A 19,513-nucleotide genomic window follows, 5' to 3' on the forward strand; every position below is an offset into this window, starting at 1 on the left:
CCCTGCAGCGACAATTATATTAGGTTTCTTTGCCATTATGATCTTCATTACAACATTATTGGTTTCTCTCTGCTCTGGGTTGCACTGAATATTATATGTAAAGAAAATATATGTTGGTTTCACTATCTGTCTCAAATGTAACCTGATCCTTTTGGACATGATGATGGAGTTGTTCCTGATTATATATTGATGGAGTATATTCATTTGAGACACGCTTACAGTACATGTGTTACCAAGTACAGAATGTGTCTGGAGTTTTTTGGAGTTCTTTGGAGGACTATTGGAGGAATATCATTGCTGTCAGGGAGAAACCTTACTATATATCTTTTTTGGAGCGGTGAAAGCGCTCCCAATAGACAGGTATGTCCGTGGGTATGTGGGTGGGTGGGTGGCTGGCTGGGTGGCTGGGTGGCCGTGTCCGTAGCCTGGCAATACCTTGAGTGGCCACACACAACACACTAGTTAAAGGAGGGGCGCTGTTTTGTGCAGGCCAGGCACACTCACCACTCACTCACAGGCACAGTTTACTCACTCACTCACTCACTCACTCACTCACTCACTCACTCACTCACATAGGGTACAGCTGCTCAAATTCACCGCTCCACTTCGAACCGAGGTTTGATTTTTTATTAATGCAATGTGTTCTTGCTGAGCTTTGTTTGCCATTTCTTTTAAACCTTTTTTTCTTTTTCTTTTTGTTGTTGTTGTTGTTGTTAAAGTGGTTAAGTGTGTTTGTGGGTTTTATATATATTGAACAAATGAGAAGTATTAACTGGAACTTGTGACTAATAGAAACCAGTAAGACTCCCTAATCAGGAGAGGAGATACCCGACTGACACATTGCATACACAAACTTTAGAAGGCAATCGTAGCCAATCAGGAGGGAAAATGGGAAATGGGACAGATCCATGTTGATGACATGACTTTAGAGATACTTTGCATGATTTTAAAAATCTGTAGGAGCAGTGTCCAAAAATGTGTTTTGCGAAAATCGGCCTGATGGTGGCGCTAGAAGATGGAAATGTGAGAAATCAGGGCTGGAGTTTGTGATTTGCTCCAAGGGATGTGTGTGCAAAGTTTGGCATTGATAGGGCCAATGGTGGCAGAGATAAGAGTAGGGGCAAAAGTGTGACGTGACAGACGGACGGACAGACAGCCGGTGGAGCTTTTCATAGTAACTTGCGACCTGGCAGTCGCAAATACATTGGATCCATTGGAACATTAAAAATACAGTTTTCATTTTCTGAAAAGTAACCGTTTTGCATATGACCAGGTTTCCATTCAGACGCTGACAATATGAGCTTGACATAATGGTGACATCCATCAGTGCTGTGACACACTTTGCAGACATGACATTATTACTTCTGCCTGACAATGTATGAGCACAGTTTCCTACAGCTAGCGGGTTCTAATCATGACGGATGCACGGTATGTATCACATACATGTATAGTACATGTATCACATACAGTACATTCATTTTTCTAATCATTATTTTATTATGTGGTGGTGGGGGGGGGGGGGGGGGGGGATAATGGAATGTAGGGACTAATGGACTCCTTCCATTGTCGTGTGTGTGTGTGTGTGTGTGTGTGTGTGTGTGTGTGTGTGTGTGTGTGTGTGTGTGTGTGTGTGTGTGTGTGTGTGTGTGTGTGTGTGTGTGTGTGTGTGTGTGTGTGTGTGTGTGTGTGTGTGTGTGTGCGTGCGTTATAAGTTATAACTTGCTACATTTGTCATTGAACATAAGCAATGAAAGTACAATACATTTAATCACAAATAGGTGTTAGAATAATAATGAAACCGTTAAACTGATTCCAGCAACTGAAAACAGCCAAAAGACACACACATCCAAAGCCTATAGGCTGGTTGGTGGACAAAAAAACAAACTTTGGAGTTGGATTCAGTGTGCAAACTCTGCTTTTTCTTTGTATTTTGTCTCTGGCTTTCAACTTTGGATTATGCGTGCTTTATTCACTGTTTGTATTCTCTATACTACAAAGACCCAGCATAACCCCATGGGCAAGCACTTGATGATGGTGGCAAGGAAAGATTCCTCTTTAACTGAACTAAACCTCCAGCAAAACCCATGCTCTGGGAGGGTGCGGCCATCTGCCTTCACCAGGTGGTGACAGAGAGAAAGATAGAGATAAAAGAGAAAGGTCCACTGCCAAATACTCCAATGGAAACCCTAGATCAGTGGTTCTAAAAACTTTTGAATTTCAAGGATCGTCACAACAGCATTACAGGGTCCAACTGGAGCCCCCTCAAGGGGAGAGATTTTACTTCCCGCCTGGCCTAGATCCACAGTCGTGATCCGCAACCATGATCCACTGGAGCCATACAGTTATACAGTCTGAGTACTGGAATTGAGTGTGAGAGATGGATGGGGGATAGAATGAAGGGCTCATACATGAATGTATGGGCGGCCGGCAATGGATAGCGAGATTGATAGGGAGGACAGGGAGATTGAACAGAGAGAGCAGTCCTGTCAGTCATGTCAAGAAAACGGGTCCCGCTACGCCGGTGGGAGTGTCCTGGAATCCCATGGAGCAGAATTCACATCGATTATGCAGGCCCCTTCCTACAGAACATGTTCCTTGTCATTGTGGAGTGGAACTCAAAATGTATATAGAGGTGTATTAATATACAACCATGCACAGCAACAAGTGCAAATGCAACCACCGAAAAGCTCGAGCATGCTTCTAAAGTGCGGCGCTTGAGAAGCTTCTGAAGCAGAGTGGTGTAACATCCAATGGAATGGCCTAGCAGGAAGAGCAGTGCAAACATATCAAATCATTTATGAAAAGTTGAAAGGAGACACCTTGGGGACCAGAATAACCATGATTCCTGTTTAACTATAGGATTACACTACAAATGACAACTGGCTTGTCACCAGCTGAAAAGCTCAGGAGATTACTTTCCACGCTGGATCTGTTGCTGCTTGCAACAACAAAATAAAATCCAAAAATCTACTTAAGTAACTGTACTTGGTCACTGTCTATCACTGACCAAAATTTGCCAGTCAGCTCAGCTCAAGCAGAAATGACATGATACACGGAGCAAGTCGTTGAGTTTTTTTGTTCCAGTATGTCTGGAAGTTCAGCCACAACAATGAGAATTAGCACCCGTCAGCCGTGGTGAAATTCAACCATTGTCATGCAAACTGGAGCAAGAACTTTATGTCCACTAAGTACTGTCGGCAGTATGTCTACATCACCGAACCATCTAATTCCAGGAATCTGTGTGTCTTTGTGTGAGTGTGTGTGTGGACAGACCGACAGACCTTCATAACCCTGAGAGAAATTCAGTTGTCATAGCAGCACTGCAGTATCTGTGTCGATGAGAACTGACACAAGTCTTTGTGTGTGTATCTCTGTCTCTTGGGACATGTACTACTGATGTCATAGTCCTCTGAAAATGGTACTTTCATCATAGTACTTTTGTCATAGATCAGTGGTCTTCAACAGGGGGTCCAGGACCCCTAGGGGGTCCTCAGAGTTACTACAGGGGGGCTGCCAAATCTTTGTGTGATATGATAATTATTTTGAATTAACAACTTTAACCCTCACATACCTACTCTGAGGAGAACTTTAGCCAAAAATAGCCAATCTACAAGCTCTCAATGCCTCGTGCTGCGAGGCGTTGAGAGCTTTTAGATGGGCTATTTTTGGCAAATAGGTTTGGTGTAGAGCAGACCAAGTACAGAGTGAAAGGTCAAGCTTACTAAGTATTGAAGATTTTAAGTGGTTAAGTGTCAAACAAGTCTATGAATGAATCTATGTATGAAATCGATGACAATCTCCTTCACACATTTATACAATATGAGGGGGTCCCTGCTTCATCTCTCTCTCAGCTAAGGGGTCCTTGGCTTAAAAACGTTGAAGACCCCTGTCATAGATGACTGCTGATGTTAAAGACTGGCCTCTGACTCTGACAGTAGGTACTGCACCCGTATTAAAGTGACTCCTGACACATCCTCTCTCCCCTTTGAAAAATAATATTCTTTATAACTTGTTGATAAGATATTGTCTTCTTATCAACAAGTTGGTGACAAATGTGTAGAGCTTTGTGTCCTGTACACGTGTCTCAGATGAATATACTCCATCACTGTCACTATCAGGGACAACTCCCATCATCATGTCCACAGATAGTGTACTCATGGGGGGCGTCACAAGGGGGGGAAAGTGGGACTGAGTTACAGGGCCCAATGTGGAGGGGCCTTAATTATTTTATACTTTAGCTATTGAAAAATAGCAGACATACAGTACAAGCCCACAACTTGTAGATCTGCCATTTTTGAAAAGTTGTGAAAATGTGCAAATCTTTGAATGTATTTTTAAGCAAACATTTGTAACTAAAATTTTGATTTTGGGGGGGTCCCTGGAACTAAATATTTTGAGATGGGGATCCATGGCCAAATACATATCATTTTGGGGGTCCTTCACATGAAAAAACCTTAGAAGGATTTGAAATATTCAAAAACTTACACAAATTTTCATGATTTTTCAAAAATAGCTAGCAGATCTACAAGCTCGCAGCGACACAGTTTGCAGTATTAAAGTAACTCCTGACACGTCCTCTCTACCCTTTGAGAACTAATATTCTTTATAACTTGTTGATAAAATATTGTCTTCTTATCAACAAGTTGGTGACAAATGTGTAGAGCTTTGTGTTAGACCTGTACACGTGTCTCAGATGAATATACTCCATGTCCAAAAGGATCAGGTTACATTTGAGACAGTAAAATAAAAATGAATTAACATATTCAAATATTCAGTGCAACCCAGAGCGGAGGAAAACCAATAATGTTGTAATGATGATCATTATAGCGAGGAAACCATACTGTACATACTCTACAATATGTATATTGTCATTGTTGGGCAGAAGCCTTGCATCCCCATATTTCATGTTTTAATGTTTTTTTCATAAATGAATGCCCTATTTATACTTTACCGTGTGACACTACAAAAGTAGTGAAAATAACAAATAAGCAACTGAGAATGGCCAGTGAGTAACGTAATGGATAGCGTACTACTACTACCTTTGCCTCCCCAGTGTAACCCATATACAGTATGTTTCTGATACTGTGAATTCACACATGCTGAATTAAGAGTGAACAATACAAATGAAACTACAGTAATGTGTGTGTTGCAAAGAACTTAGAACCACAGTTTGTGAGACGCAGTGGTGTAAAAGTACGATTTTGAGGTATTTGTACTTTACTTGAGTATTCCCAATTTCCAATACTTTTACTTCTACTCCACTACATCTCGGATCCATATATTGTACTTTTACTTACTTTTGGTACTTGATACCAATACTTTCGTACTTTTACTCAAGTATATTTTGAATTCTGGACTTTTACTTGTAACAGAGTGTTTCTGCATTGTAGTATTGATACTTTTATTTAAAGGCCCGCTGTCACACCCCAAAACTATAATAGTATGATACAGTACAGTAGGTCACATGGTCTCTCTGAAAACGGTCTGAAATAGTCTGAAACTCATGTCACACTGTAATCTGCCCCTCGCCCCCCAACAACAGCTGACCGGTACAGTAAGTAGTTGCGACCGTAGGTCGCATTTACTACCAAAACCTCCACAGGCTGTCTGTCAGTCAGTCAGTCCGTCAGTCACACTTTTGCCCTGCTCAGATCTCCGCAACCGTTGCCCCCATCCATGCCACATTTTGCACACACACTCCTTGACTGCCAAACTACAACCTCCAAGGACCCCCGGAGCCCCAGGGACCCCCAGGTCCCTGGGGGACCCCCAGATGTAAAAAATGACCAAATGTGCTCACACGTCACACGTCACACTTTTTCCCTGCTTATATCTCCGCACCCGTTGACCCGATCCATGCCAGATTTTACACACACACTCCTTGCCTGCCAAACTACAACCTCCAAGGACCCCCGGAGCCCCAGGGACCCCCAGGTCCCTGGGGGACCCCCAGATGTAAAAAATGACCAAATGTGCAAAAATGACCAAATGACCACCCCAACGGGTGACCACCCCAACGGGGAATTCCCGGGGACCACCGACTCCTGCTGCTCCAGAATGGATGCAAAAGTGGTGGCGCCCCCAGTGGAGGACCCCCTGCCACTGCAGCGCACATAAAATGCCGTAACTCCGGCTAGGAGCGTCCGGGAGAGCCGGGGCCGGTACCTATCCGTCCGCCAAGGCAACGCGGAGACCCCACCCCTCATTTCTCACATGGCCCTATTCTAGCGCCACCTTCAGGCCGATTTTTAAAACACATTTTTGGACACTGCTCCTACAGTTTTTGCCCTAAAATCACGAATATCACTACACAGCATGTCTACACTCATGTCATCAACATGGATCAGGAAGATTTGGGGAAAACACATTTTTGCCCTATTTGTGGAGATAAGCCACCTACGGTCGCTTATCTCCCGATTAGGGAGTCTTACTGGTCTTACTACAGTCAATTAATTTGATTGGCTTATAATTGCGCATTCCCACAATGACATCATAAAAATATTAACTCATATTTTAAGATGACTTTTTAAAGTGACAGTACAAGTCAAACAGTCAAACATTTGAGTACTTTTTCCACCACTGGTGAGACTGAAGGTGAACGGTGGGGAATGAGGGTTGGGGGGCGAGGAGATGCGTGACATGGTGGTGTGACATCGCTGCCACTGCTATGATGGGGGGGGGGGGGGGGGGGATATTATGACCTCATGAATCAATCATGGCCTGTGTCAACCTGTCACCAGCTCAGTGACCTTGTGGTGTCCGCCCCTGAGATTGGGAGGTCAGGGTTCAATCCCCTGGCCCAGTCAAAGGTCTGTCAGACCAGTCCAGTGCCCTGCTTGGCACTCTGCATCAAGGGTTGGACTGGGGCTAAGTCCCTGTGATATGCTAGCTATAGCGTCATGGTCAGGGCCAGGGGTGTTGTCCAAGAACAGTTTGGTTCCCGAGGCTTCTTACATGCTTACTGTCAGCATGTCAGGGGGGTATAAATCAGTCAAACCTCTGTCAGTTCAATACACATACAGTACATGATGCACATGTACTGTTGTAGGCAGTACACAACCGCTATTGCCACTCCTGGGAAGGAGGATAATCCTTGTCATGTCTAGAAATGACACTGACTTACGTTAGATGGAGTTCTCCTTAACGCTATGGGAACGATGAGCCACTCCCGCACACACCCGCAATAACAAAGAGTTGTTATTGACTGAAGACGCACATTCGTCCCCTTTTTGAGATGGACACAGACACTGTACATGCACATGCTGTACGCATTTACTGTAACAGTGTGTAGGCAATTTCACAATTCGTTTACACTTTCAACCTTGTGTCTCTATATTGACCATAAATATCTTTCTAAACATTAAAAAAATTAAAAATAAACTGCAACAGGTTGTGAGCTTTTAGATGAGCTATTTTCTCTATGTCTTAAAGTGATAGTTCACCTATTTTTGACATAAAGCTGTGTGAAATACTTAAAAATGTATTAATTGATTACCAGAGTCCCGTGGTCTGAGTTCTGGTCAGTTTTAGATGAATATTAAGTAGTTCCAATGGGGTGGGGGCCATTTGGCATGGCCCAATCATTGAAAATAGATTAATCCACAAAACTAGCGTCATTTGTATTGTTGGCCTATTTCTACCATATAGAGCGAGGTTTCGTTCTGATCAGCTGACTGCAAAGCACCTTGTTTTGGGGAAATACGTTGCAGCAGCATAGTGTTACTGGACACAAAAAATAGTACCATGTGACAGAGGGGTCAAAGTTGAACGAAAGTTGGTCTATTAGGTAGAAATAGGTCAACAATACAAATGACACTAGTTTTGTGGATTCATCTATTTTTAATGATTGGGCCATGAGCCCCCGCCAAATCACCAGAACTACTTTATATTCATCTAAAACTGACCAGAACTTGGACCACAGGACTCTGGTAATGAATTAATACATGTGTAACCACTATTTTAATGGCAAGTATTTCACACAGCTTTATGTAAAAAATAGGTGAACTATCACTTTAAGTGGTTAACTAGGCTATCAAAACAATTCCAATGTTACAAAACTAATAAACCAAAACTTTACTGTAAAGTATACCTTGAAACCAAACTAAAAATAAAGTGAAATCGAAAGATACAATCCTTCCTTTCTAAGAGCAGGTTACGGGGTGAAACTCCAAATCAATTTCTGAAAAAAGACTCTTATTCTGTACCTGGCTGCTACTATTTATATATGCTGCAAATGTTCCTCTACTTGCAGAAGAATCCTATTCTGTCTTTTAGAATCCTATTCTGTCTTTTTAACATTTCTATTTTGACCTTGCATTCTTTGGGGGTGCTTTGAAAAGAACACATTCTCATGCTCATTGAATAGACCTACTGCGATTTTTAAACACATGAACCCTAGTGTGCCTATTTATTCTGCAGCAAACATTCCGTGAAAATAGCAGATCCACAAACTCTAAACAGGTCGCAGTGTGGTACGTTGTGAGCTTATGTGAGCTCACCTATTTTCAGCCAACGGATTTGGTGTAGGGCAGAGGTTTTCAACTGTGAGCCAGGCACCACCACCCTGACTAAGACTTTAGTGTCGGGTGGGGATATGGACTAAGATGAGGTTTGTTCTTGAGTTGCACAGAGTCTGTCTATTCCTGGCTATTAGTGGTGGACAGGGACATAGTCTCATATCATTGTCTAGCTCCCACCTAGCCCTGTACTTAATACTTATTCTTCAGCTCTGTCAGTATGAAAAAGTAAAAACCACTTAATTGCTTTTGCTGTAAGCGCTGGGAATTCCATTGTACCTGACAACTCATCCAGACCTTTACAACATGCTTTGTTTCGTACATGTACCTCAAAGAGTCTGTAGATCCCTCTTTTATTTTTGGAATTGAAGGACAAGCCTCCTCAAAGGATAATGATAGTCTTTAATACCACCGTCCTCATATCACACAAATACCAAACGTGGTAGAAGTTTCTCCATCATAAAATACATTGGAATAATAATAAGAAAACGAAATAATAAAAGAAAACTCAGTTCAACTAAGATATTGTAGTGTAGGAGTGTGTCTGTCAAGTGTCAAGACAAGGATACTCACTGTAGTTACACCGACAGTGCAGGTGATTTCACACATTTCAGCACTTTCCCAATTAATTAATTAAACTCTATATGGTTAAAGGGAGTCCCTTCAGCTTTAGCTGAAAATAGCCAATCAACAAGCTCACAACGTGTTGCAACATTTGGATGTTAGGGTTTAAGTGCTTAATCAATTAAGGCTGTGCGGTAGTTCAGAGTAGTCTGCATTATTTTCTGGTCATCGTGCTCATCCATCCGGAGCTCATTTCTGTGTCTCATCAAACAGCGAGCGAGAAAGGTAGCGACTTGATCTTGATCTTTATATCAGAGTGTTTCCCCTGTAAAGTCCTCAGCGACGATGATGTAACACATTCGTAACTCCCAAGGAGAGCGTACATTTTGGTTCCATTTGCACACTGGTTGGAGTTAAAGTAAGACTATGGATTTTTACTGTGGTGATCGTGGTGGATGTACATAAATAGAGGGAAGGCAGGTGCACAGAGGCGTCACAAGGGGGGGAAAAGTGGGACTGAGTTACTAGGGCGCAAGGTGGAGCCGGGGGCCTTAATTATTTTTATACTTTAGCTATTGAAAAATAGCAGATCTACTGTACATGTACAAGCTCGCAGCGCGGCACCGAGATCTGCTTGTAGATCTGCTATTTTTGAATAGTTAAAACACAAAATAAAGTGTAATAATGCGTTCCCAGTCTAAATGGGTTGAACCCCCTCCCACATGAAGAACATTCATGGGGGGCCCGCAGTGAATCCTTGTACCCAGGGCCCAGAATTTGGTGCGACACCCCTGCAGGTGCAGCACACACAGATCCAGATGGAAGCAGGTACAGTAGGTGCTGTCTCAGGTAGAAGAATGAATAAATGAATCAGCAGGATGCTTCTGCAATGCAGAGGAACGTCGACTGCGCTGACTCGACAAGGCAGAGGGAGAGAGAGAGAGAGAGAGAAGGGGAGAGAGAGAGAATTATGACAACCCAACGTTACTCATCCCCTCACTCGGCCTCTCTACCCCCCTTTTCCCTTTTTTGTTTCACTGCATTTCCCCGTTTCTGTCATCTTCCTTCCCTATTTGCGTCACTTACAGGCCCCCCTCTCCATCTCCCCCTGGGCCTCAGGGCCTGTAGGAAGGAGGCCACTTCTGCTCGGAGACGCAGCGGATTATGAATTGTTTGGTGTGCTCTTTTTCGTCAGAATTACATCAGGACAGGAGACTGAGATAAAGTGTTAAACTTAGAAGCTGATTAGTTTGTACCTCTATGCAAAGGGCCTTTAGATGTGGTAGTTTTTGTCATTAGCTAGACATAATCGTAGCAGTGCGGTGTATTCATTTTGCTGTATGATCACTAATCTGAATGTATATGCACTTTCTCCACAGATGGGCAACTTGAACAAGGAGGTATCTCAGCTCACCAAAGACCTCCACCACATGATGCATCTCCTCCAGGCCCAGGTGGCTGTACACCACTACACAGCCTCCCTCTCCTCCTATCCATACGGGGTCCACATGGTCTCCAACCCACCTTCAGCCCCTACCAGCAGCATGGCGTACAACGCCACTCCCTCCATGCACGTCCACCACCACGATACGGGGAGCTTAGAAGGTCACCACAGTGCCCCGACTGGAGGCCAGTGGAACTACAGCAGTGCAACTGGAAGCCAGCCTCAGTCCTCTAGCCCAGGCCCAACAAACTTCTACCAGTCCCACCCCACAGACTCGGTCTCCAGGCTGGCCCAGAACCACGGCTCTGGGAGCACCACGCCCCATCATCACTGGACTGGCCCGTCTCTTCTCAGCATCAGCCCCGCATTCCAGGGCGGAAGCCCGGAAAGCTTGGCATCTCACGCTGGGTATGACGACTCTGACAGTAGTAGGCCTCTCAGTGCTAGCCTGCCACCGATGACCCAGTCCCAGTCCACGTTGTGCCTGCAGACTCCCAGCGGGAGCCTGTTGTCCAGTTCCCCTACATCCACCCACAGTCTCTTGGCTCCACATCCCGGTTCTTACCCCAATCTCGTCCTTCCATCCAACACCAACTTCCACTCTGCTCAAGCCACTCAAGGCGACGTCCCGGTTTCGTTGTCCGGCGACACCCAAAGCCGTAACCTCCCGCAGGACTCCTCCAGCCTCCCATTGGACGACCCTGTACTTTCCATCCACCCTGTACCTGCCTCTCCGCCGTCCCTCCCCAGGCGGACGTCCATCTCCTCCCTGGACTCAGGACCAGCTGGACCGGACACTCTGGACGCGCACATCACCCTGGGAGACACGACCGCTGTGGGACACACCAGCCTGGAGTGCCTGCTGGGGAATGGAGGCTCCACGGAGAGCAGGGACAGCGAGAGTGCGTCGTCTCGGAGGTCCAGCATCGGCGTCCAGACTCAGAGCACAGAGCAGTCATGGTGTCTGGACTTCACAGACTAGACGCAAGGCCAGGCTGTCACAAGGGGGGGAAAAGTGGGACTGAGATACTAGGGCCCAAGGTGGAGGGGCCTTAATTATTTTATACTTTAGCTGTTGAAAAACAGCAGGTATACAAGCTCACAGCGCAGCACTGAGTGCCGCGCTGCGAGCTTGTAGATCAGCTATTTTTGAAAAGTCGTGAAAATGTGTGAAAATCTTTGAATATATGTATTTTTTAAGCAAACATTTGTAACTCAAATTTTGCTTCTGGGGGGTCCCTGGAACTAAATATTTTGAGATGGGGGTCCGTGGCCAAATACATATAATTTTAGGGGTCCTTCACATGAAAAGGTTTGAGCACCACTCACATAGAAACATAGGTTTTTAAAAAACCTTAGAAGGATTTGAAATATTCAAAGACTTGCACAAACTTTCACTATTTTTCAAAAATAGCAGATCTACAAGCTTGCAGCACTGCGCTGTGAGCTTGTATATCTGCTATTTTTCAATAGTTAAAGTACCCAGGGCCCAGAATTTGGTGCGACACCCCTGTGCAAGGCCACGCACCGGAACTTGCCCATACACCGGAAACACACCCATATACATCGCATGACACCCATGCACTGGGCCCATGCACCACACATCTCAACACTGGTGGCGTATCAGAAACAGAGCAGTGCGCGTCAAGGAGCTATGTTACTGACGTTCAACTTCTTAACAGTGTTTTAAGTGTCTGCTGGAGGTTGTCAACGTGCGCTGTGTTCTGTCCAGTTCCTGGGCCATCAACGCTTGTCAAACTCCATACAATTTTCAGCACTTCTATGCAAAAGCATGTCAGGTCTGCATTTACCTTATGGCTTTGTGGAGTGTGTCTCCTGGACTCCTATTATTTAATCTAAGGGGCATTTGAACAAGTGCTGACTTAACATATTTTTCAAATTTTAAGATTAGGCATAATTTAGAGCAGCTTTTTGGAAATAACTTAAAATGGTGTGGCAGTGGGTTGTCAATCCATAATGGTTCTATTCTAACACGGTCATGTGTGTGTTTCTTTAATGGGGTGATCCGTACAAAGCCATGAAAACAGTACTACTTATAGTTGGCTGAAATTACTAATGCTATCAAACATTAAAAATAGGATTTATTTATTTTATGTTTGCTGAAGAATGATGTGAATGCAGAATGTTTATACTGCACATGTAAGTATGGATATTTGACTCAATATGCTGTTACAAAATGTATCTATTTATTTATTTATTTATTTATCTATCTATTTATTTATGAACAGTTTATCAAAAATGACCAGAGGCATTACTGTTACTAGTGATGTACAGCCTAGTTGATACCACCAATAACCTATACTAACCATAGATAAAATGTCCATGGCTATACCATGGTATGGTATTATGCACAATTTCTTTTTCTGAAACTTTCCAATATTAGCCTTTACTTAAGTTGTCAAGCTCCGAGCTCACACAGGAATCCGTCCTAAATCCCTGGAACGGTGGTTTCAAGTATGTACGTCTCCGACCTCCTCGTTGAGGAATTTGCATTCGATATTATTACCTGTTACCTCTTTGCATGGTAAAGTTGTTAATTCTTTTTTCCTAAGGAAAAGGTATCCAAGTCAATGTGTAAGCATTCTAAATGACTGACTGTAGATTGTGTAGATAAATACCGTACATGCATGACGGCTCGAGGCAGCGTGAGAATCATTGGCTGTTTTTTTAAGGTACTATGTAGCAAAGCAAATTAACCTCCATAAGGAATACTGTGTGTTTTGCCTCGCTCACAACACACAGTACTTTAGTTTGGGTTTACATGGCACATTCTTCACAGTTTGGCACTTTTATTTTGTTCATAGAGATTGTTTTTGTTCATAGAGATTGTTTTTAACAGTTGGGTCGTTTTATTTTGTTGGTTCATAGTGATGATAGAGCTTCATGACATGAAAGTCTTACTATCAGAGAAACTTCTCTCAAAATCATAGTCATAGTATCCAATATCTAATTTAATTGAACATTATACTGTTTTGCTCCTTTTTGAAAATCAGGACTAAAATAAATATTATTCCTCTAAGTACACTGCAGTATAATTGTCAATTAGGGTTGGTATGAATTATTTTCTTGTGAATGCTTTCAAGGTCAATATGCAATGTGCATGTGGCATGAAAGACAGAGAATATTGTTTCTCAAAGGTTAAGCAAGGACCCTCTGATAATATATCATATCATTCAGTACTGACTCAAAACATGAATGCCTCCTGAAGAAAGGGGAAAAAAAGAAAAGAAAAAAAACAAGCATTCCATCTCAATCTTCACTTGGTGTTCTGAGATGGATTCTCCCTGACAGACGAAATAAAGTGTGCTGAGATTTCTCTGTTTCCTTTATTCCGGAGGTCTCAAGAGGAGAGGCGATTCATCACTCATTCCATCTGTTGCAGATACTGTATGACTGAATCATCTTCACCTTAGGCTCGAGCCAGGCTGTTTACCCACGTATCAAACAGTGACACACACCAGGGAATGGGCATGTCACAATCATTAATCACACAAACCCTTGTGTCCGTGTCCCCATTCCCCCATTCCGGGCATGCCATAATAGGGAAAAATGCAGTGAAAATAGATATACATACAGTATACTGAATATAGCAGATGGTATTTTTCTTCCTCTTTTACACAGTCAGAAGAACACCCATTTTGGGTCCTGGACATCTGGTTGAGAACCACATTTTTTGCATAAATATTATTATGGACAACAGTTTTGCAGGGATGTTTTCACTTCAAAATGAATGATCTCATTACTCAGAACAGGCATAGGTAAAAAGTAAAGGTGTACTTTTCATTGACCTACTGTACTGTTTCATTGTGTCAGGTTGTTTAACGTGTATTTTGTAGAAGCTCAAGTAATGATCACAACTTCACATTATTATTTCTATTGTGTTCACTTCAGGTGTTATAAGGTTTTTATAGCTATTAGGACATCATCACATTCTCAATCGAGCTCCTGGCAATTTTTTGTCACTTGGGATTCTCACAAAGACTGCTTTTCATAGCCATAGAAAGGGCAGCCTTTCTCAGAACTACACCAGGAACGAATGTAGTCTTCAAATGTACTTTTTATGTTACAGGCTTACAGCTACTTGACCATTACATAATCTCAAATGTGGGCTGTCAGACCTTTGGTGGGTGAATAATTTTTGCATGTATCTGCTCTGGGACTCTTTCCTTTTTTACTGATAGTTTTACTTTTTTTTACTGAAATGTCAGCTACTGTTATCAGGGTAATGTTTAGCACAGAATTGGTTTGGTTTCTAATCAATACCCAGTCAAACACCACCTTTCTGGGGTAATAAAGAAGGTAAGAAAGAGGAAACCTTTGCTGTACAAGTTGTCGAAACAATCTAGAAACAATCAACTTCAAGTTCAAGCAGCACAACAGTACAAGCTTTGCATGTCCCAGGGCCAGGCAGACCCCATGTGAGCGCACCCGGCTGCTGCTGTTGCTGCTGCTCTTTATGGAATTTCCCAGGTTTCACAATGTTGGACTTCTCAAAAGTTCAACAGCAATCTGGGAAAGTACTGCAGCCTACTGTAGTATAAAAGTATAAAATGACACACTGCTGGGTTGTGGTAAGTACAAAACCATTTATCTCTGCGATTGAAGTTGAACTGCAGCTCTTAGAGCGGATCAAGATGAAGACAGCGGTTCTGATCTTTTTGGTTATAGCCTTCAGTGTTGGTGAGTTCATAGTATTTACATCAGTAATTACAACTTATTTGTTTATACTTTCAAAGCAGCATACTGGAACAAAGAGGTGGTCAACTGATTGTCCCTTGTTCCAGTGTGCTGCAACTAGGAAAAGGTGTATCTTTTCTCATGTTTACATCTTTTAAGATTGGAAATTCGCTTTATTATTAATCTAACACAAGCCAATAATTCAATCATAATGAAAATTGATAAATTGGCATGCACGCACAATGTCACACTTGAATTCTCGTACAGTACACACACCACATTACATAATGAAAATTGTAGATCTGCTATTTTTACTTCCTAATATGTTTTGTGGTCCCTAGAATCCCTTCCTAGAGTGTAGTACAATATTTCCCTTTGAAATGTTGCGGAATGTAGCTTAAACCCCATAGTGTACCTCAGGGCTCTATACTTGTAACTTTTCTGTTTTTTCGCTTGGCATTAAATATCTTTGCAGAAAATAATCGACAAGCTCACAACGTGTCGCAACGCAAACCTCAGAAAACGGAGGCTTGGGTTAAAGTGGTTAAGTACTGTGTACTTGTGTAGTGTGTACTCAAGTAAATGTACCATCTACCACTGCTTGTAGGAGGAGAGAGCTTGACGTGCAACAACTGCATTGGTCGAGGCTGTGTCAACAAGGCGGAGACCTGTAAGAATGTATATGATGTCTGTGCCAACGTGTTCTACCTGCCCCCCATCAGTAAGTACTTCTTCCATCACATGTTTATTTCACTGTAAGTAAAAGTTTCAATACCACAATGTACCCATGCACCCAGGACGGAGATGCGAGAGACTGGGACAGCCTTTTGTGCCGTGTTTAGTTGTACTGACTCTGACCTCTAAGGACCTTTCCAGGGAGGGTTTTCATATGCATCTTGCTGTGTTACCCTTTCTTGTTTTTATTTAGATTTTTTTTCTAGTCAGTGCAACAAGAGACTTGTTGCACTGACTAGTATCGACTGTTATGGACACTTTTGTTTGGAACTGGATTGATAAGTTGTGCTTTAAGTATCTATCTATCTATCTATCTATCTATCTATCTATCTATCTATCTATCTATCTATCTATCGATCGATCGTAGGAATACTCCGTTACAAGTAAAAGCCTGGTATTCAAAATGTTGAGCAAACGCACAAAGGTATTGGCATCAAAATATACTTAAAGTACAGCAAGTGAAAGTACTTGTTATTATGCAGAATGTCCTATTTCACAAGTTTTCAAATGTATACAAATGTTTAGAAAATAGCAGATATGCAATGACACGTCGCGATGCAGCACATTATGAACCTGAAAATCGGCTATTTTCAAATAGCCTAAGTATTTATATGGCTGAAGATGGTTAATGTATGTTAATCAAATCAATAATCAAAATCTAGTCTTTTGTAACTGTTTTCAAATAATTGCGGTGGAGTGAAAAGATTTGCCTCTGAGATTGTACTCTGAGAGAACTGAACATTGGAAATAGTACAAAATACCTTAATATTTTACTTAAATACAGTACTTCAGTAAACAATACACATAGTTATTTTCCACCACTGTACTGATAACATGGCTGCACTACAGGGGAATTATTCAAGTGTCATTTGCAGCCATATGTGATGTCAACGTGTCCTTGAGCAAGATGTTGAACCAGGTGTCTGTCAGCTAAATGCAAATGCACTTTTCCCATGGTGTCCAGTCAGGGGTCAGACTCATCAATATGTCCATACACGGTGGCAAAGACTTGTCCATGGAAATGTTAGATTTCGTTTTTTTCTTCTTTTTTTTACAGAACATTAAAATTGTTCTTAGATGATCTAAAGACCAAATTACTCCATGTCAGTCTCCAGGGTTTCTTCAAAATATGTAGCCTATGGCGCTGATTTACAATGACACTATGGCACATTAGGAGTCCACTAATCTCTCAAGACAGAGAGGGTGCGGTTTTTCATTTGACAATGGGTTCCCAGATTGGGAGTCCACTATACAGACTTTTTACTCTGAGAGTGTACCAATAGAACAAAATGGACCGGGTCCATTTGGTTTCATTGGTACACTCTCAGAGTTACAAACAAATATGTCCACAAGCGAACATGGTGATGACCCCTATGTCCAGGATGAATCACTGACGTCAGTGATTCCCAGCCAGAGCTTTAGGCTCTGGCTAGTTTAGATGAAATTAAGAAATGACGATTTTTGAATAGTAGCCTATACATAAATGGCGTGGACTGGAGCGTCTGCCTTGGCAGTATTAGAGATTCACTCCAGTGTCACAGACACACATACATGAGAGTGAAAGCATAATGTCTGTCCCCGACCTTCAGCCAGGCAGAAGTCATAAATAATAAATAGGCCTATACCCATATATTAAAGATCTACAAGTAAAATGAATGCAATTGGAAAACAACTCTGTCCCTTACGTGCTTTAATGTGTTGTGTGTTTGTGTTCAACCTGTCCATATAGAGCCAGATTACTTCCGTCGCTGTATGAAAGAAGCAGACTGTAGGATTCTGCACTCTCAACCGCAGCTGATGACCGTTACCTGCTGCCAGACTGATCTCTGCAACTGAAGACTTGGACCCTAGCCGTCCCTGTACAAAATGTGAAAATATACTCATCATATATAGGCCTATTTTTTCTTTCTTTTTTTCATGGTCTCACATGAAAATAGCAGATCTACAAGCTCACAACGTGTCAGATGATGATGCATGTGTTCCCGCCTATATTGACGGAATAGGAATGCCGGCAGGTTCAAAGTGATTTAAATGTAATCTCATCTGAAATATGAAAAGTGTGGCATGCTAAAATCATTCCCTGATCCTGGCCTGCCCTCTGGTGGTATAAATTAGACACATCAGTCTTGCATACTGACTGATGAATCCACGAATAAGATCAAATGCCAGTATATAAGGGCAGGCTGAGTGGAATTGTGAGGTTTAACAAAAGGACTAATCCATGATTTAAATGATAGGAACAAAATAAAGTGGCCTACTGCATTTTGCTTACAGTAAAATGAAATCCTCAGTGTTATTTGTATCCATTTAGATAATGTACTGCACTGTAACCTTATGCCTCCAAATGAATTAGACACAAGGAAAGGGGCCCAAATGGACAAAGTAATTTCAGGACTTGTCACAATCACCTGACCTTTCTGCAGTCCAACATGCAGGCTGTTTCTCCTCCTCCGTCAACAACAGACTGGTTGACTGCCTGGGTTGACTTCCTGATTTGGCTGTGATTGGTCAGTGGCGAGCACAGCGCCGCCTGTTGATGGGGACCTACTGACTGTTTTCATTTCACCAGCCTCTACCTGGCTCCAGTGGGTTGAGGGGGGCCGCGGCCGCTCTGCGGCCGCTGCCAGAGCACGCAGTCCGGCTTGGGTGCCCTCCGAGACCTCGGTGTCTGAGTCTGGAGCTATGTGGAAAAAAAGTAGGCGAAAATGGTTTTTTGTCACCTTCCAGGTCCAATTTCGTCCCCTCCATTCACTTCCAGAAGACCCCCCCAGTCCCCCCCAGTTAGGGACCCCCAAGCCAAACTTTTAGGGGTCTGAATTCTGAAAATCACGCACTAAACGCGAGCGATAATGTTTAAAACCCCCCCCCGTCTAAAATCCCCAAATGGTTCGGTCCAGTGCCGTGCCCTGAGTAAATAGCAACGCCCAGTGGTGCGTGTTCCCCACACTCCCAAGCCCCCACCTTTGCGCTTAGGTTCACCGGGAAATACGCGGTCGCAGCCTGTATAGCTTACAGTTGACTCTCAGAGTGAGTGATGACATCATAATGTGGAGACTTTGTTTTGGCTGTGGTGCACTCTGTGGTGTAGAAGAAGGACAGCATGATTTCGTCATTGGACAGCTGGAATGGACTAAAGCACTTAACTACTGACTGTGGACGTCGCATATTAATAAAAGTAATTGCTCTTTTGGAATTCCAAAGGTTTGGTTTTGCCTGTTTCTTGTTTCTGGATCTGGACAATGACATTTGACGCTATGTACATTTATTGGAATTAAATGGATACCGACCTCACAACCTGTCCCAAGTTGCTACAGAACTAGAACTGTACATTTCGGGAGGACCAAGTTGACCAACAAGCAACAATGGTAACTATTTACTTTTTCCCTAAGTTGTGACTTTCTGATGAAGTGTGTTTTCATGTAAGCTTTGGTTGTGTTGGTTATTGCAGTAGTGATAACTTGAAAAGTAAATAAATAACACATCATAAAACCGTTAAGGCCCGTATCTGAAGGAAAATGAGGGGGGAAAACCGCCCGAAAACCGACCTTTGCACGCA

At 42.7% G+C, this 19,513-nt stretch overlaps 2 protein-coding genes across 2 annotated transcripts in view; both read left to right on the plus strand.

The window, feature by feature from the left end:
- Window positions 1-19,513, plus strand: part of LOC308302920 (voltage-gated delayed rectifier potassium channel KCNH4-like) — a gene marked incomplete at its 3' end in the record, with an annotated part of 145,479 nt that overhangs the window by 106,360 nt on the left and 19,606 nt on the right. Inside the window, 1 exon segment of the mRNA XM_080747238.1 lies at window positions 10,460-11,484. Within this exon segment, the coding sequence (XP_080603364.1) occupies window positions 10,460-11,484 (1,025 nt within the window).
- Window positions 15,071-19,513, plus strand: part of LOC308303845 (uncharacterized protein) — a 34,277-nt gene continuing 29,834 nt past the window's right edge. Inside the window, exons 1-3 of the mRNA XM_080748343.1 lie at window positions 15,071-15,225; window positions 15,830-15,943; window positions 17,687-19,322. Of these exons, the coding sequence (XP_080604469.1) occupies window positions 15,096-15,225; window positions 15,830-15,943; window positions 17,687-17,793 (351 nt within the window). The 5' untranslated portion in view covers window positions 15,071-15,095 and the 3' untranslated portion in view covers window positions 17,794-19,322. The remainder of the gene's footprint in view (window positions 15,226-15,829; window positions 15,944-17,686; window positions 19,323-19,513) is intronic.

Source organism: Nannobrachium achirus, assembly GCF_963921795.1.
Source record: "Nannobrachium achirus genome assembly, chromosome: 18".
Classification (NCBI taxonomy): domain Eukaryota; kingdom Metazoa; phylum Chordata; class Actinopteri; order Myctophiformes; family Myctophidae; genus Nannobrachium; species Nannobrachium achirus.